At 44.8% G+C, this 19,812-nt stretch overlaps 1 protein-coding gene across 1 annotated transcript; it reads left to right on the forward strand.

Annotated features, from left to right (window-relative positions):
- Positions 1 to 10,084: 10,084 nt before the first annotated feature.
- LOC111843199 (E3 SUMO-protein ligase CBX4-like) lies at positions 10,085 to 17,981 on the forward strand. Its single transcript, XM_023810569.2, has 5 exons — positions 10,085 to 10,701; positions 10,837 to 10,880; positions 11,561 to 11,626; positions 13,378 to 13,444; positions 14,837 to 17,981. The coding sequence occupies exons 1-5, from the start codon at positions 10,633 to 10,635 to the stop codon at positions 16,124 to 16,126; spliced, it is 1,536 nt and encodes a 511-aa protein (XP_023666337.1). The 5' UTR covers positions 10,085 to 10,632; the 3' UTR covers positions 16,127 to 17,981.
- Positions 17,982 to 19,812: the final 1,831 nt, after the last annotated feature.

Raw genomic sequence — 19,812 nt, forward strand, 5'->3', positions numbered from 1 at the left:
GCTGCAATTACCTCGGGTTATAGCCTGTTGATTGATTTCTCCCTATGCCAGGTCTGTTTCATTCCAGGGCCAGAAAACAGGTAAACGAAGAGATAAAGAGGAGGTCACGCGCGGCTGGCCAGGATCCATGCTCCATTTGTGGCTCTGAAGGGCTTTCGGGGACGAAAGATTCACCGATCATTTTTCTTTCCTCTTCAAATAAGACCTGTGGTACCAAGCAGTTGGGTGGGGGGGGGGACCTCCTCAAAAATGCAGCAGGAGTGTAGCACCCCCGCCCCACGCGCACTGACACACACTCACAGATAACATCTGTGGTTTAACTGTAAGGACTGTATCACAGGCACTGGTGACAAAGTTAACCTTCAGCTCCGAATGAGTGTCGAAAAGCAGAATTTGTAGCCCATCTGCTTGTACGTGCAGATGTGGGTTAACGCTGGTGCTGTCCTGCACATATTCAGATATGCGTCTAAATGCGGACAGGCGCTCGACTCCCCAGGCTGCATACATGCGCGGTTATGTGCGACCATGCCGACGCCGTCCTTTGCATGTCAGCTCCCGCCTGCATGACTGTTTCCTGCCTGGGTTGGACCTCTGCAGATTGACTTGACTTTTCTCACCAGCTCTTACTGCGTGTGTCTGTGAATCATTCAGTCTGTGAGTGATCTTACTGTTTTAGTGCATCCTGCCATTTGGAAGTTCTTACAAGAAGCAGTAAAAATACACCACGGTCATCATAGGAATACAGGAATACTTTTATACTTGACATAGATAACGATTCGCTGAGAAAGCAGGCTTTCCTGGTCGTTTTGCTTTTAATTCATCGCCTGATAATTGATGTGCACGGGCAAGTGCAGTCAACATCTCAGGTGGGAGCCGAGTGCTTTCATCGTTTATTCGTTTAATAGCTGTTTTTGGCAGCTTCTGGTCATGAAATGCGGCACCTCTTGAGACCGTGCCGTTTAATTTCCAGCTGTGTAATCGTCTGATTATAAGCAATGACTGAGGCTAATGACACGGTGAGTGACTACACGGAGGACAGAGGTGATGAAATTGTTTGGAAACGCGGCTCATCCCGCTGCGGCTTCGGGGACCGGTTACTTAGGGCCATCGAGGAGCGATTAGGGCACTGGAGACCTGGGCGAGCGCCTGAGGTCGCCGAATGACGCAAGTGCCGGTCCTCCCTCCATCCAGGCGGCAGGTAAACAAAACATGTGGGATTATCGCCTGGGCCTCACATCGTGTTGCACGTTATATCCTCCAAACAAAAAATTCGCTCTAATAGCGTGAAATAAACTAAGAAGTTACGCAATAATAATTTGCAAAACATCCTCTGTGTATTTGGTTGGTGGTTATATAGCATAGTGGTTATATATAATATAATTTTTTATTTGGCAATAAGAAAGGCCATACTAGAGAGTTTGATACTGGGGGGGAGCACAATTTAGATGCAAAGGTCTACTTATGAGAACTAATTCAATATCGGGGGCTACACACGTGTCCCCAAGGTCAGTACGCCCTTGAGTATATTTTATCTAAACCAGGACTGCCCAGTCCTGGCGGGCCGGGGGTGTGCACAGCTTAGATCTTTGGATTTGCACACTCCTGACCCACACTGGTGAAGGCCGAGTCCAATACGCACGTGTTCAGCTGGGTTACGTGTCCGCATTTCCAAATGTGTGGCGTATATATAACTACCAACAGCCTCAGTAAATCCGCGTTGTCTACTATACTAAATATTATTTTTATCTGTTGCCCAAACCACAACGAACAGCTGATGGGTGTTATTTTATTTTTTTTATTTTATTTTATGCTGAGTCTGTAGACGAATTCCGAAATACAGACGCTCCTCTACTTTCAACTTACGAACAAAGAGGACTGTAAGTCCAAATTATGTTAATTGGGCTCCCGTTTCCTGTCCGCAACATCAATTGTTTTTTCTGTGCACCAATTCCGGGTAATATGATTTTTGGCCGCTACTCCCGCCACACAGCAGCGTAGCGTGCGAACTCCCAACACCTAGCTCTTTGTACTTGCGTATGCCCTTAAAATGATGTTGAATAACGACTTACGAACATTTCAAGTTAGGAAAGGCCATTTGGAACGTATCTCGTTCGTAAGTAGAGGAGCGTCTGTATCTGTAATGAAATGGATAAAGGCCATTGTGCGTGACCCAGAGTGACAGACCGGCATGCTTTAATATTAAACCCACTCAATGTTAATCGGGCTGGGCCACTTGACTTTGCACCCTACTAATAGCTTCGTAATGCTGGGTTACAGAGGGTGGAAAATCAGCCTGTTTTCTGTGTAAAACCGGCGCACTGAGGCAGGGAGTGTAGCTTCATTAGCGTTAACCTGTCACAGCGCATTTGACTTAAAAAAGTCACGTTTGCTTTAACGATTTCGGAAAGTAGCGGGAGAATTTGTCAGAGCGTCGTTTCCCTGCACTGCGTACGCACACCTGTACGTGCGAGTGTGTCAAGGACCTTCATGGCACGTTTTCACACCCCACTCCCCCTACTCCTCCTCCCCCCCCCACCCCCCCAGTCCACATTGGCTCCCTACCTGTGGAAATCTCACTGGTGTCTCCACACTCACTGCCTCTGGCCGACATCACACTCTCCAAGATGGCTGTGGAGATCCAGTGGCAGGTGGGGGGGGGGAGGGGGCTGCCTGGACGTCTGCCAGCCGCAGACACGCTCTAGCCCGCGCGTTGAAGGTCGCCGGCGTGACCTGGACACGGTAACCTCTGGTCTGCAGGGGTTGTCTAATAGCTAGTCACACGGCCTCCCCCCCCCACACAATCTGACCGCGGGGTCATTCTTTACTGTTATTCTTCTGACCTCATCCTCCCCCCTCCCGCCAGCGAACCCCCTCCCACGCAATTTGTGTCTCCATCTCGTTTCTTTGCTGGCTGCTTTTTCTCTGATTTCCATCGGTTCCCGGTTTCTGTTGAATGAGGATGCAAGTCGCTTATTATGGATAATTATTGATGTAATGGATAGTGTGGCTGCCAGAGCGGGGTGGGGGGGGGGGCTGTTTCTGCATGCTGGGGTAATTAAAACCAAAGGCAACAACAAACGCATAGTGCCATCTGTCACTGTGCAGTGTGGTCATACTCAGCAGTGCCCGGCGAGAGAGTGCGGTTCTGCCGACGGGCCGCCCAGTCCGACGGGACCACGGCCGAGGGCTCTCCCCCAGTCCTCCTGCAGCGTACTGCCTCTAAAATATGGTGGTCTGCTGAGAATTTACATGCTAATGTCTAGTGCTTTGTCAGTAAGTCAGACGTGAACTGCAACCTTTAATAGGATAGAATAGAGTATCTTTGCTATTGTATCTGTACATACAATGAAATCTATGTGCTTCCCACCAAAGATAAATAAAAATAAATATAAAAATAAAATAGTAATAAAATAATAATCAACATCATTTTAAAAATAATCAACGGATAACTATACTCCAGAATCATACAAAAAAAATAATTTTCCTTCACTAAATGTCATGTAAGATGCTCATTTTATTTGATTATTGTCCAGTTGCAGTATTAAAAAAAATCTTATTATAGCAGCTGAATAGCATAGGAATGATAACAATGTAACGTGTTTTGTGTCTGCATGTGTGTGAGCAGGACGGCGATGCACACTGGGGCTCCCGCCTCATTATAACTCTGCCTGTGTTGCCATGGCTGTCTATTAGAGTGGCGAGATTAAAGTGCAATTTGCATGTGAAAGCAGGGCCCGGGCTTCTCCCGCGTGTGGCATCGTGGGAGGCATGGGGGTGGGGTTACGGGGGGGGGGGGGGGGGGGGAAGGGAGGGTGGGCTGCAGTTACCCATAAAGGAAGAGTGGAGACAGCTACCTAATGGCATCCTGGCAGAAGTTTGTGGATGAGGCCAGTAGGTGTGGCGGATGTTTTGTCTGCTGGCGTCTTAAAGACCCACGTTTTCCTAGCAGGGCTCTATCCGCCCCGATAGCCCTTCTGCTACGGCAGCAGTGCTTTTAGTTTGCGCGCGGTGCTGGCCCTCGTGCCAGTTCTGGGACGCTGCGATTGGCCGACGTCACAGGGCGCCGCGTCGCCGGCTGGAGGGGATCCATGCAAAGCAGGCCGCCTCCGCCAGGGGCGTGTTTGCATACGCGGCCTGTGGCAGCTGCCCGTCGCTCTGCCATGTTCCCGGGTTTAATGAACGGCCCCAGATTCATCCGAGCCATGGGGAGGGAGGGAGAGGGGAAGGAGGGGGAGAGAGGAGGAGAGCGGAGAGAAAACAGAACATTTTGCTGCTACATGGGATGGGTACCATTTTCATGCAGGTGTGAAAAGGTTTTGGGGCTTTTTGGTCTGAAAGAGAACCACTTAGGGAGCATTCGGTGCTGCCGCTCCACAGAAACGGGTCCCGCTGAGAGCCCGTGCCATCGCGGCTGCAGTCCCGGACAACCAGCACGCGGGAGGACATTGATGAATATTAATGACTGGGAGGGGGGGGTGTAAAATTGCGGGGAGCAGGGAATCTGAATGAGACAGAACTGTCTGTCTGTCTGCTGTAGAAATGCGTCTTCATATAAGCATGCTATATAATGTAAAAATCAGCATTGCACAGAATAGAGAGAGTCATAGCTAGGCATAGCTTGTACAGAATAGAGAGTCATAGCTAGCCATAGCTTGTACAGAATAGAGAGTCATAGCTGGGAATAGTTTGTACAGAATAGAGAGAGTCATAGCTAGGCATTGCTCATACAGAATAGAGAGTCATAGCTAGCCATAGCTTGTACAGAATAGAGAGTCATAGCTAGCCATAGCTTGTACAGAATAGAGAGAGTCATAGCTAGCCATAGTTTGTACAGAATAGAGAGTCATAGCTGGGCATAGCTTGTACAGAATAGAGAGTCATAGCTGGGCATAGCTCTTACAGAATAGTCATATCTTCATAGGAAGAGAGATTGGGGGGGGGGGCGGCTTGATGAAACTAGAGAGACAGAGAGACTGTACTGTGTTAGATTGCCATCACACCCCCGCTTCCCCCCCAGCCCCCCACAGAAAGGTGCAGGAGGAAGGAAACTGTAGCCACAGTAGAGAGCTGCAACTTTTATTACCCCTGCATCTCCCAGCAGCACCCCCCACCCACACACTCGAAATTAGCCTAGCGTCCCTGGCGGGCAGGCACCCCCCAGGAGATTTGCCGCTGGGGTGACAGCCGCGTTGCCGTCGCTTTGCATCATGGCCGCCGCCTTGCTGATGTGCACTGGCTGCTGCTCCAGCGGCTCCGTGTCCAGCTCGCCCGCGCACTCGCAGGACGGGGGGCCCTGGGGTTGGCTTCTGGCTGGTCTCGGGTTTCGCGGTTTCCCCGTCCGCTTGCACAGCACACCCAATGCTCCTTCTCTGCTCCGAAAAACAATACTAAGAGTATCAGAGATTAGCGAGACTGAGACGGTGCCCTGAACCGTCTGACTTCATGGTGAATAATAAGATTAATATTACTAAGTGAATTACACGTTACACTTCAGAAAGGATGTGTTCAGTTGTGAATCTATGAGCAAGGAATTCACCAGGATGAGCCCTGATCTTTGCCGCACACACCCCTCCCCATCCCCACCCCCTTATGTCCGCGTTGCCCCCTCCAAACTCATTGTCCTTCCTGTTGCATCTCCACAGCCAATTACATGGCCAGGTATTAAAAGAAGCCATTTCCATATAGATGGCCCCGTCTGGCCGCTCCCCTAACACACCGCTCCTCTTATTAGGTTTTCACTGAAGGATTTTTTTTTTTCTTGCTATTGTCACAATCATTCTCTAATACCGTCTCTGTTGCTCTTTTGCTCCTGCTCCTTGATGCTGATGGTCACTGTAGATATCTATTCATTTGGAGCTGATGATGACCCCACAGAATGAGATGGTTGGGGATATAGGTTCTGGAGTGTCCTGTTCATCTGGATAAAATATGGGAGCTCAGCATCTGTGCGTGTTTTGCTGAGTCCATGAGAACAACATACATCCATCATCCAACTGGTTATCCGGGACAGTTTCATGGGGGGGGTGGGGGGGGTGGCTGGAGCCAATCCCAGACAACACAGACCACATGGCAGGGGGACACCCTGGAAGGCATGCCAGTCTACTGCACTACATGGGTTATTTAGAGGTGCTGGTTCACCCGACTACATGACTTTGGAGTGTAGCAGTGAGCTGGAACAGCCAAAGGAAGTCCACATGAAATACAGAGAGCAAGAAAACTCCACAGAGAGAGAGCCAGTCTTCGAACCCGCAACCCTGGAGGTGTGACGCAATAGGAGGTCCCCAGAAACGGCGAATTATGAACGGCATGTGAAGTTTATACTAGGCAGATCTAACTGATAGGTCTTGTACCTTTTTAAAATTTGTTTGATTTAGCATCTGGGAATTGGTGAGTTGAGGGGGGGGAAAAGAGTACTCAAGATTAGATTAATTTCCCCTCAGCAGTGTCCCATTTTGACCTGTCAGACATGGATGATGCAAAGCATCCTGGGAGAAGTCTAGCATGCAGATGCTAATAGACCATTACAACAGTGCTTTGCCAATATAGTGATTAATATAGCATTGAAAACACAGCAGCTAGAGCCTGCAGAATCTGTTACATTATTTGTTTTACTCCAGGTGTGCTTGCAGATTTTCTGTTGTTAATGTAATCACTGTGCTTGTTTTTCATTGAAAATTTCACTGATTTTTTTCTGTAGAGTATTTAAGCTATTAGATGTATGTTTTCACCCTGAGGACTTCTTAAGCACCTCTGTTTTTTTGCATTTGAATCACTGTTGCTGAGTTCTGCTCAAAGAATTTGTGACAATAGACTCAACCCCCAACCAAGAATCACATGTAACCCAAGCTCGCGCCACTGTCACCCGCTCTGTTCCCTCTTTCATGCGGATCGTGCATTTTCCCTCCTCTTTATTTCACAAAGTACCGTGTGAAGCGAGTGTGTGACCTTCGCGTTTGGCACCACGAGAGCCAGTTGGCAGAAGGTCACAGTTTTACGAGGTTCTACACGCACTGTTTCCGGTCAGGTCCTGCTCACCAGCCCTGTCCCAACCTCACAGTGCGTGAGATGCTGGCTGGGCTGCGGATCCCGGCTGACGGACACTGCTAGCACCTCATCAGCTAAACGGTTGGTTTCTAGATGACGCAGTAGCTGCTACGATAGAATGGAAAGTATTTCTTCACTTATTCCACAACACTAATTGTCTAGATAAGATACAGTGAAAGAAAGAAAGGCTTGTCCCTTAATTGTGTAATATCTGACATTTGGCTGCTTTTCTACTCAGGCTAATTAAATCCTAGCTGTGTTCACACGGCCAGTTTCACTCAGGAACGAAATGGTTAAAGAGAGTATTGGTGACCTTAATGAATCCATGATATTTATTCAGTGTGGCCAAAGGCAATGTAATTCAAAGGAATCTGTATCATCAGAATGACTCACGTAATCTAAGTGTTGCCTTAGGTTAATCGTCGTTGATCATTATTTCCTAAAACCTGGTAGATCCTTCGGCAGACGCAGCACACAATTGAGGGATTATATCTTCTAACTGGGTTGGGAGTGTCTGGGAATCTCCCAGGCGGGGCTGGAATCTGGAACCTTGATGGGAGAGGTCTAGGCAACTCGCTAGTCCTGTTTCAATCATGTTTCAGCTCATGAAGGTGATGACAAAAGAAATTTAAATAAACAAACCCCAAGGCCGCCTGAGAGAATCCAATTACTGGATAGAAATGTATATACCCTTACATTTCTGTAACCAGCATATGGATGAGTATAAAACTTAAGAGTTACCACCAACAAATATTAATCTATAAAATGTAGCAGTTTACACAGAGATAAAGATCATTTGCTGATTTCCCTGTATGGATTCATTTGATACTTATGCATGATGTTTACAGTCCATAAGCCTGACATTTTTGCGGTTAGAGAGTGAGTTTCTGATATCAGGCTACCATATTTCAAAACATCGTTTTCGCTTAAATCATTCTACAGCATATTCAGTAATTGGTTGACAAATGTAACGAAATGTTCATTTTGCCGCTGCGCGGTAACAGACGCGCGTGTTCAGCATTCCATAGGAACGTCCAGGCGCTCAGCTTCACTGCGCTTCAGTGAAGTGAATGCATTCTCTTTAACCTCCCGTCATTTCTGTATTAATTTCGTATAGTAACAGAAGCAAAAGTCGAATGGGCTATCGACATGCTCGTTAAACGTGTAAAATTAACCAATTCTATTCTTAATGTAGTCCGTTTTACGTCTTGTTTTGTGTCATTCCGCTTTACATTCATTTGTCACATAAGATGTAAGGGTGACATGTTACGCTAACGAAGGCGTGTATTTGGTTTTCATTGCAAATAAACAATAAATACTGAATTTCATCACAAATCGTGCAGGACCCGTATCACCTATTACTGGAACAAAAAGAAGACATTGACTGTGTTGTCTATAATAGATCACTGTATACTTCTTTTACCAATTAAAAAAAAAAAAACAGAGAACGTCGTGTAATACATTATGCGGGTAATTATCATAACTAGTTGACTGTCAGTCAGGATTCAGCAAACAGCGGATACTGTAAATGCGGACGGATATCGATCAATGACTCGTTTGATGTATTTTCTCGCGCACGTATTACCTTTTATGGAAAGACAGCGCCGCACCGTCCTTGCGCGCAATAGGTTGATTGTTGCCGCCGAGATACTGTTCTCTCTTTTAACCCTTCCGCTGCTGAATTTTGTTTAGTGAGAACAGGTTGATGATATCCATTTTGAAGCCATTTTAATTGCAACGCAGTGTTTCCCCCCCATAATTGCATATGAGCTGTTCTTGTCTTTTGAAACAGAACCATTCGTGCATTAGAGTACACTTACTAGGGGGAAGTACTTTGTTCATATTACAGATATTTTGTAATACTATATTTTAGTCAGAAGAAGTCGGGTATGTAAATGTGCTCGTGTATCAGAGAGGAGTTGGGAAGAGGTTTGGTTCAGTGCTTGTGCTTTGTCGTAGAGACTAGAGAGCCGCTGGTCCTCAGCTCCAAATATTCAACCAGCCGGCTGGTGTATGTCCCGGTTCAGATGGCATTAATAAAGGAGCGGTTACAAACGCCGCTGGGGCTACAAACTGGCCCGCTTGACCTACATATCCTATTACAACAGTTATCCGCCCAAATTTGTTTTCTGCAGAACACAAACTGAAGAATATCTAACGTTCGTCTTTTAAACCCAGTGCTGAGATTCATCATTTGCTCGAGCAATTAATATTAATTAGCCTAATTGTACACTGAATTAGGTAACCCGTGATTAAGCGATTCGCAAAATTATTAATACCTGTCATTTCTCTGCTTACCACGAGGAAATCTTATTACCTACCTATAGAAAACACAATTCACTGAAAGCGATTATATGATACACGATTAATACCCTAGCCATGTTGCTTAAACGATCTTCATATCCTCGAGCAGTAACTGTAAACCTTTTGTACCTAAATTGTTTACTAACACGTAATGCTCAGTGTCTGTTCCGAAATGTAAGCTAATCCTTCTCAGGGGATGGCTTGTATTTATTAAGCGATTCCACTATATATACCGATTTATCCAGCTGTAGTTACATTTAATTTCCAGGTTGGTTCTTTGTTATTTATTTGTATTTAACAACCCCAGAACTATTTTAGAATTTCAAATATGGCGCGTAGTACTTAGATCTTTATTTTAAATGAGTTTTCAATATTATGTATGGGCTACACAGCTGTCACTGCCCATAAAAAATGAAGAAGTGTCTCCTAACCTTGTTCAACACGACCAAAAAATATGCGCTTACAATTCACACAAAATGTGCTTTTCATGACATTTGCCTTCCGATAATTTTATTAATTTCGCATTGGGAATTCAGGTTAATAGCAATCTTTCCCACAACTCCAACATACTGAGGTCAGACCAACTTTGAACTTGTTCGTTCAGCGCTGGACTGCAAATCCAAAGAATTGGGTCAGCCTTCCAGCACAAATAAGCCTGTCTTCGAAAAACATTTAAACATCGTATCTTATATACACAAAATGACAGACAAAACTGGGTTTTTGGGTTTTTTTTTTTTTAAACAAAACAAAGCTTATCTAACTCCAGAATACCATAAATCATACTTTGTCTGCTAAGAATCTTACGTAGGCGATAATTCATATGGATTTACTTATTGATCTTTTTTCTAACTGGGTATTGCCCAGACACGCGACGCTATTTGCGAAACGATTTTCGGAGTCACCATTGCTCCCTCTTGCTGTTCATTCCCGCGTTACATCTACCCAACTTTATAGCAGCCCTTTTAACCCGCGACCCCCCCCCCCCCCCGCCTCTTCCCCTGACGTCAAGGCCCTGGTTTTTTTGCATGAACTGTCTTCGCTATAGTGCATATATCGCTGCGTTCTGCTACTGAAAGAGGGAGATAGAGAGGGGGAGAGAAGGAGGAGGGAGGAACGAAGGGAGACTGCGTGCAAGAGACAGACAGAAAGAGAGCGAGCGAACACAATCTCTCTTCAGACAAGAGGAAAATTACCAGCAGAATAAGGCATCAAGCGACCGTCTGCACCATTCTGACACCCCATCCTTTTGCGCCGATCGTCCTACACAACCTGATCGGAGCGACAATGGATCTACCTGCAACCGGGGAGCACGTATTTGCCGTGGAAAGCATCGAAAAGAAACGATTTAAAAAGGTTAAGATCGCTTAACGTCGACAAATCCGTCAGATATTTTTTTTCGCGAACAGCTCCCTGCGTGTATTATTGGATAAGCTTCGTGCATCGGTTATACATAACGGGTCATTATATCTTGCTTATCTTCATTTACAGGGTAGGATAGAATACCTGGTCAAGTGGAGAGGGTGGTCCTCTAAGTAAGTCTCAATGTCGTATATTGTTTCCATATGTCACACGTTATGCCAAGCCATGTGTGTAGATAGTCGCCTGTACCTCTGTGGGGACTCAGTGTCGCCAGTTTTTTTTTTTTTTTTGGTTTGGTGTAGCTGTGGATGCCATCAGTATTTTATATGGGGAAGGGGAGAATGGAGCCCATCAAAATAAGCTGTAGTAAGACGGATCAAGCCTATAGATTTGTTGTACTTTAAATGTGATTAAAGTTGTTTGCCTGTTCACAACAGTCGCGTTTACTGTAGATGTTAGCCTTCTGTACAAGTAACCCACTAAACGTTCTCAGAAGCGGTGTCATTTTTACATCAACGTGATTCGTTTTTATCTTGGTTAAGATATTTAACATCACATTACAAAATTCTTTACGTGTTCTAAGTTTGATTTTGACAGGGCGGCATGATATGAATTACACGTAGGCTACTGACACATATTGACGTTTACTGTCAGTATTAAAAATGCTCCTGGCAGACTGCGTTTCAGGGTGCCCTCGTCGTAGACACTGATCAGGTGTTCATATCTAACAGACGAAACACGTGACAGATTTATTTCACTCTAATCTGTCTCGATCATTTCCAAATGACCCGGTAACCCTTTTAAGTCTTCTAATCTTTTTGCGGTCTCTGTCTTAACCCGTTTCTGCTCTCAGATACAACACATGGGAACCAGAAGAAAACATACTCGACCCGCGGCTTCTTACCGCTTTCCAAAACAGGTGAGCCCTCCCGGCGGTGACCTTATACAGTCATGCAAAGGGGGGCGGAGCAGCGCTGCCTTGTAGCCAACCGCTGTACATGGCCTGAGGTGTCCGTCTGTCTTTTTACATTAAGGTTTAAACGTGATAATTGTATTATTGATATTGTGGGTATGCATCCTTGTAAATCCTACTGGTGTCAGAATGCGCATTTGTAGTTACGCTTAGGTACTCGGGAAATTAGGAACAGTAACAAGAATACTCGCGATGTCATTTTGTTTTCATAAGAACAATGGGCAAGATTTGGTACTTTTGTCGCGGTAACCCTTGGCGCGTGCACACCAGACTGCAGTTTTTTTTACATTTGTTGGTTAGTACTCGATTTTACTTTTATAGAGGCTACTGGAACAATAGTATGTTTTTGGTGACAACAGCAAAGAAGTTCAGGCCACATTTGAATGGATTTAATAAAATGGGAATATTGCATTTTTCAGCAAACTTGACACTGCCACATTGCCGTTCATGTTGATCTGCTAGAGTGCTGTAAGGTGTGACTGACAGCCTCTTTCCATACTATACATTATCCTATTAAGTAATGAGTAGTAGCGTTTACTCTCAGTCACACAAAACGGTGCAGTGTAATTTGACTGAAGGCACACTGTACGGCCAGCACACTGCATGGCCAACACACTGCATGGCCAACACACTGCATGGCCCTTCCTGCAGACAGGAGTACAAAAGTTTGGTCAAATTTAACCAGCATTAACATAATAACACAATGTATCCCCACCGGAGATGATCTCCTCAGCCACATACTCACCAGGGTCTTATTTTACTAACAAGTAGTTATAGGTGTGGATGCATATGTGTCTACATGTTGTGAAATGTTGGATAAAATGGGTGGGGGTTTAGTGAACTCGTTACTTTGTTAATAGTAATAATTAATTCAGCCTTTGAGCACATGGCCCACGTAGGACACTAGAAATACAATGAACTGCACATAAGGGGCCGTCCACTATCAGCTAAGCTTTGAAAGAGAGAACCATGTACCAAGCTTAATAAATCTTCCAGGGGAAAATAAGATGTAAACAGCTGCAACATCAAACATCCAATAGTGAAATTCGAAGAAGAAAACGGTGATCGGGAGACGAAAGGTCAACAGCAAGGGGTTAGAAGAGAAAGAGCTACATGCAGTGTACAGATAAAATCACGTTGGTGAATTGTATGGCATAATCTGAAGACCACAATGCAACATTTCTTCTTTTGCTTTTGGGAGCCAAAGAACCGCCAAGTCTGACATCCACACAGCATGCTGCCTGAGCATATCTTAGCTACACAAACCTTAACTTCCCCGTTTACCAGCTCCTTCCAGTTCCTTGACCCCAAGGCCTTGCAGCCTTTGTGAGTCGGCTCAGGGGAACAGTTATGCAATACGGCCTGTGTTGTGAAATGGTGAGGTATTCCCAGCAAAGAAGTAGCGCAGGAGCTGACTCCTAGATGTCAGTAGACACATTACTTTATTCGTTCAGTTTCTTGATTGACCTACATAACAGAGGTGGAAAGTTCAGGTCCCCAGTTGACTGTGACCCTTTATACTCAACTGGTTGGTTGAAACAAAACCTTGGTCTGCATTTGTACTTTCTGGATCTGAACTGTCCACCTCTGCTGTGTAGATTAAACTAGAGTCTCTTTGGATGTAGTAACTTGAACATTTTACTACTGAACAAATTAAAAACTCAGTATTTTATGCATGATATTGATGTGTTTAACAGGGAGAAACAGGAGCAGCTGATGGGATATCGCAAGCGAGGACCCAAAACCAAGCCACTCTTTTTGCAGGTAAATGGCATCACGATTGTGTGGTATCAGGACAGGAGGATCAAAACAAAATGAAGAGTGGAACTTTTCAAGTATTACATCAGTATACAGGCAGAAGGTGTCCTGTGTGTGGAATTTCATACTCGCAGTCCTGGACATTTTGTGTAAACTTTCATGTAAAGTCAGGCTGTGTAAACAGTGCCTCATCACATTTATTTATGGTTTATGAAACAGTACAGATACAGCACATTAATAAACCCATATAACGTTAGCAGAACTGAGTTTGTTAATAATCTGTCTTTCGAGGCTGTGTATTGTAATGTGGGTGACTAGGATTTCATAGAATGGAAGCATTTTCGGAATTCTCTGGTTAACTTCAAAGGCCCCACACTGGATGAGTGATTCCCATGAGAGGAATAGAGGAATCCTCGCGTTAAACGGCAGCTTGTCTGGGTAACGGCACTGACGAAGCATGAGGCATCAAGCAGCCTTCCTGTGAGCTAAGAGCACAGCGCTACCCCCCGGAAATAACAGCCTGATGACCCGGGGGGGGGGGGCGAACCCACATTGGTCAGGGGGTTTTGTGAACATTCACACATCTACACCAATGGTATGGTCCCTCCCGCATGGACTTGGCCAGTGATGAGAAGCAGGATTTATGGCATCAAAAAAGCCGTGTGATAGTTCCTCACAATATTCCTTCTTCAGATGAGTTTCTCTTTGATTTGCTTTGCGCTTTAAATTTCACTCACATATAGTTATTGGTAATTAATCACTTAGCATTTTAATGTAATTAGTCCCGTTCATCCATCTATTTTCTGAAACCGCTCAGGATGCAAGGCAAGGAACAACCCAGGAGGGGGTGCTGACCCATCGCAGGGCACACTCACACACTAGTCACTCACACACCGGTCACTCACACACCGGTCACTCACACACCGGTCACTCACACAGGCACACCTGTGGGAAATTTGGTAACTCTAATTAACCTCAGCATGTTTCTGGACTGCGGGGGGGTAACCGGAGTACTCAGAGGAAACCCCACAATGACTCGGGGAGAACATGCAAACTCCACACACGTGGATCCATCGCAGAGACTCGAACCCAGGTCCCGGAGGTGTGAGGCGACAGTGCTAACCGTTGTATCACCATGCGGCCGGTAGTGTGATTCATTTGTTAATGTTCATCGATCCGATTTATGTGGCACTTTTCAAGGACCCAAAGACACTAATGATAGGTGGGAAAACTCAGGGCACTTTGAGGCAGTAATAAATGCATGACCTACAGACTGTGGTAAGCATTCCAGTCATGGAGAAATACAAGTATTACATGGTAGCTGTACACATGGAGGAGAAATCGTTGCATTTTTTTCAGAACTTAAGAATTAACTGGATATTTGGTCTCTTTTTCTAGCTTCCATCTTTTGCAAGGCGATCGGGCCTATTTTCCGAATTCCAGGAGATGTCTCTGGAGGAGGAGCACCGATCCAAATCGGACCCGGTCATGATGAGTCACTTACAGCCACAGCAATACCAGCTAAACAGCAAAAAATACCACCAGTACCAGCCCAATGGCAAAGAGAGTGTCATGGAACAGCAGGCCAACGCCAAGAAAAAATATTTCTATCAGCTGAACAGCAAAAAACATCATCACTACCAGCCAGACCCAAAGATATATGACCTGCAGTTTCAAAAGCCCAAGGAGGTCAAAGGTGAGGAACCCACCAATCATAAATGGAAGCTTCCGCCTACTACGCATCAGAAATGGGTGTGCGATAAAACACCAGGATGCCTGAGCAAAATGAAGGACCTGTCCCTGGAGCTGAATAAGAGTGAAGGGGACAAAGAAGAGATCAGCTGCAACCCCAAGGAGATGGATCTCCCCAATGGCATCAGCAGCAAGATGAAGATCATTAAGAACAAAAACAAGAACGGCCGAATTGTCATTGTCATGAGTAAGTACATGGAGAACGGCAGCCAGTCAGCCAAGATTAAGAATGGCGACCCGTCGGTGGTGGAGAAGCCAGTGGATGGGAAACGGCCTGAGGGCAGTGAGTCACAGAAGTTCATAGACGGGGCTGAAAGGATTGAGAGTCCAGCCTTGGAAAATGGAACCTCCAGTGACTATAGAAGTGTGGCATGTAACAATGATTCTAAACAAACTGATGGACAGAATTGCTCAAGAGGAGAGCAGGCAAATGAGAAGGAGCTGATTGGAGGAGACGGAGTGGGCGTGGCTGTGAGCCGGGTGGAGCCTAACATGACCCACCAATCACCTGCCTCCCCCATGATGAACAAAGAGGGGGATCGCCCCGCCCCATCTGCCAGCCGCTTCCTCAAACGGCACCTGTCTGACCCAGAAGAGGACCATGGCAGGTCCAAAGTGTTCCTGAGTGTCCGGAGCGTTAGCGCTCCTGGTGGCGTACCGACTGCAGCTGATCCGGAACACCCGAGCTACGGCCTGAGCTACAGTCAGGGGCAAAGCCTCCTGGGTGTGGACTTGGAGGAACCGATTGACCTGAGCTGTGTGAGGTCCAGACAAGAGCGAGATGCTCTCCCCAAAGCTGAGCTCCCCTCAGAGGGCGACAAAGCAAAGAAGCCGGAGCCCAGCTGTGCTTTCAGACCCTTCCTGGGAAACATCATCATCACAGATGTGACAACGAACTGTCTGACCGTGACCTTTAAGGAATATGTCTCAGTGTAAGGCCCCCCAAGGCTGCAGCGACAGATCAGTGAATATCACCAAGCTGTACATTTATACAAAAATGATTACATTTTGTACATATAAAATATTTATCACAAAGACAGACGTTGCTGAACATAAGACTTCAGTGTTTTTTTTTTATACTTAGATGCTTTTGAGATTTTGAGCTGGAAACATGACACGAGTTTGAAATTCTTACCACACCACAAGGATGAAATACAGATTTTGTCTGGTTAACAGTTTTCTTGTACGGAAGACGTTCTACTTTACCGTGGCTACAGATTACTTTCTTCATAGATACACCTGCCGTTCTGTCACCTAGAGGTGGTTCACGTTACGTACCTAATCATAGGTACTACTTTGCATTGCATTCTGGGAACAGGAAGTCTACGTCCTTGTCTTTCACGTTGGTATAGCGCAGCCCAGATGGGAAAGCACAGACATACATATAGCTCATACAGACACATTTTTCATACGCTTCTGAAAATTGTCATGGTTTTCACTGGTTCTTACTACCAGTTTCGCTTCACATTCCACACTATTTAACGTCCTAATCCCAGTTTATAGGGCAAAGACAGTTTTGTGTACATTGGTGCAAAAAGTTTGTTCCATAAATGGCGGGACACACCCATAGATTTTATTTAAGCTATTGGATATACAAACATAGCTACTGGATATGCATTTTACATGTATGTAAATGTTTGGTGAGCTTGTCTGTCTGGTTATGCTGCAGTAAACTCGAATGGAGCATTGATGAAGTCGACTGTAATGCACAGCAATACTGGTTTCAGGGAGACCATAGATTGTTGGAGTAGCTCTCAGTTCAACGTTTGTGATATGACCTCTCTCATCACTCCAGTGCATGATGGGAAAGAGACCTGCCCGATATCAGATAAAATATTTGTGTCATATGTTGTCCTTATTAAAAGCTCTTCTGCTGGCTAAAAGGCCATTTTAATAGAAATAGATGTTAACTTTGGGCTGAACAGTTTTGGAAATGATATGTCAGGCAAGTATAAGAACTATCAGTCAAATTCATTCAGAGGTTTATATACAGATGTTACTTAGTTATACACGCATTGATTTTAGTGAAATGTGACTTTTTGGCAGAGGATCTTTCTGGGAGTTCGCAAGCCAGGAGAACCCAGTGTTAGGATGTTCCGGCCTTCGGCGTCTGCTCTCAGATTCTGGCCTTCATCACCACCACGAGCCCATTGTCACGATTCACCACGGCTCGCGAGAAATTGAAAAAGTTACCATATTCATTTAACAAACATTTATTTCCTGTTAGTTTTTTGATAATCTTTAAACTGTATTTTTGTTTTAAAAAAAATGATGGCATATGGTGCTTAATATTAGGCTTTAGAATAGCATTTTTTCGAACCCAGCATTTCTCAATCCGGTCCTTGGGGAATCCCCCGGCAGTCCAATTTTTTGGTTCCTACCAGCTCTGGAACGGAATAATCAAGCACCGACACCTAGTACACGTATGCTGAGAGCCGGGAGGGAGCGAAAACGCGGATTGCTGGGGGTCCCCAAGCACTGAGTTGAGAAACACTGTTGTAACCTGTTCCACCCATGATATGACTGCTGCTAAATGGAGTTTGCTAAATATTACATTAGGATGTTTGTTAAACTGCTTGAATGTAACAAAATAGGACTGGCTGTCAGTAACCAACTTGTCCAAATGCATAGCGTATGAGGGTGTTTGTCTTTCACTCTTATTGCTCTGTAGGGTTGGGTGTGCAGTGTTTGGCCCACATCTGGGTAGCGAGAGGTTAATCTCTTACCCGTGTCTGCGTTCTCTGTACATGAGCTGCCCCTGTATAAAAAGTACTGCTTTGATATTGCCCAATATGCTTGTCTAGTTTTTTTGTTTTTTTTTAACTTTCATAACTTCAAAATTTGTGTATTCCCTGGAAAAACTAAAATGTAACTAATTTTGAGGGAGGGAAAATTTCTTCTCTATGGTATGTCCTGCATTTGAAAGCAATATTTATAATCAACAACAGACACATGAATGAGGAGTTTTTGACCAGTCACACTAAGTCCTGGCACGACTCCCCCCTTTAATATAGAAATGATTAGTCCTAGACTCTATCGACAGGTGCAATGGGTTAAAATAACTCATGCCCTTCACTGACGGGGATGTTTAGCTGATTAAAAGCACGCCCATGGTAAGCTCAAATTCAATCGAAGTAACAGAAAGATGAGTTGTGCTTTCAAGATATTTATGTAAGGTATTTATGTATTGCACTTGGCCTTGAAGCCTGGCTTACACTTGACTCACTTACAATAGCTAGGTTAACGTAACGATGCCTGTCAGTTATATCTGGTCTCATGCCACTGTCGCCTGTTCGTATACTTACGTTAATCTTTATTTTATTTTCGCCTTTGTCCAAAACCTACAAGTGAGGAAAATAGCACATTACAAACGTACTTGTATTATCCAGTAGACAAAAATGCGACAACGCTATTCAGTTTTTCTGATGGCAACAGAGTTATTTTCAGGTGTGTGGTTTAATGAGCCAACCAGAGAGAAGATTGTTTCTGCGCCAGTTTTGGAATTTGCATCCCGAATCCTATTTCTGTAAGCCTGCGTAGTTAATAATTCAGGCCTCGATCACAAACAGGGATAAGCGGTGCATATGGGTTTTAACCATCCTGTTTGCATTCTTCAGTGATTGCTCATCCACAGTCAAATTTATTTTGCGAGGCCCAGTAATTTCACCTGGCGAAAGGAACCTTTGAATTAAGAACATCTTTTCAAATGCAACCGGCTCCTATCTAAGATGTTTTTCATTGTTTTGAGGGGCTGTGCTTTTGCCACCGCTGTTTGCGCTATTTGATCTCAGGATTATGTTGCCACAGATTTAATACATTTTCAAGAAAAAAAAAACACCGATGATCCACACGGCCATCACCAGGAGAAGCGGTGTGAAGATGATGATGATTCACACAGACAAGCGTAAGCACGCTCGCAGACACTTTGAGTGTGTATCGGTGTGAGGTGAAGGTCGATTGCTTGCGGCTACCGGGACTATAAGGCAATGCTGCCTGAAACGTTCATAGTGCCGCTGAAGGTATGCGGTCTGGTTTACAGGCGCAGCCGCTAATTGCGTCGCTTTAGTTTCACCTAATCCGAGAGTGACTGAGGTGCGTGCCAAGCTCGAGCATTTGGCTGTTTAACAATGAGTTTAATTTATAGTTTCTTTTATTATGAAAATCTAAATTTCAAAAGTATGTACATCAATTGAACTAATGGACCACTCCACCAACTTGTGAAAGGTAGCCCATGTGTAAAAGATGTTTGACAATTCTTTTAAAACGTTTACAGAGAGCCATGCTACATATTCCAGTTGGGGGGTATAAATAAACAAACTGACATTTAAGAAACAATGATCCTTATTGAATGTTCAGTTTTATGGGGTTGTGTCTCGAGGGGGTTCCTATAGCTACACGCAGTTGTTGCACGTGCAGATGTTTTCGACAGTTTTTATCTCGTTATTTTACGGTGATTTTTTTTTATTCCTGCGTCTTAAGTTATGCTAAATCAAACCAAATTAAGGAAGAACGGGGCTCAATAATTTCAGTGTCTTAATACAGAACGTGACCGCAGTCATAAATTAATAGGAACCTATTGCATTCCTTAAAGGATCCTAGAATTATCTCATCTATAGTTTCTC

Source organism: Paramormyrops kingsleyae, chromosome 22, assembly GCF_048594095.1.
Source record: "Paramormyrops kingsleyae isolate MSU_618 chromosome 22, PKINGS_0.4, whole genome shotgun sequence".
NCBI lineage: Eukaryota > Metazoa > Chordata > Actinopteri > Osteoglossiformes > Mormyridae > Paramormyrops > Paramormyrops kingsleyae.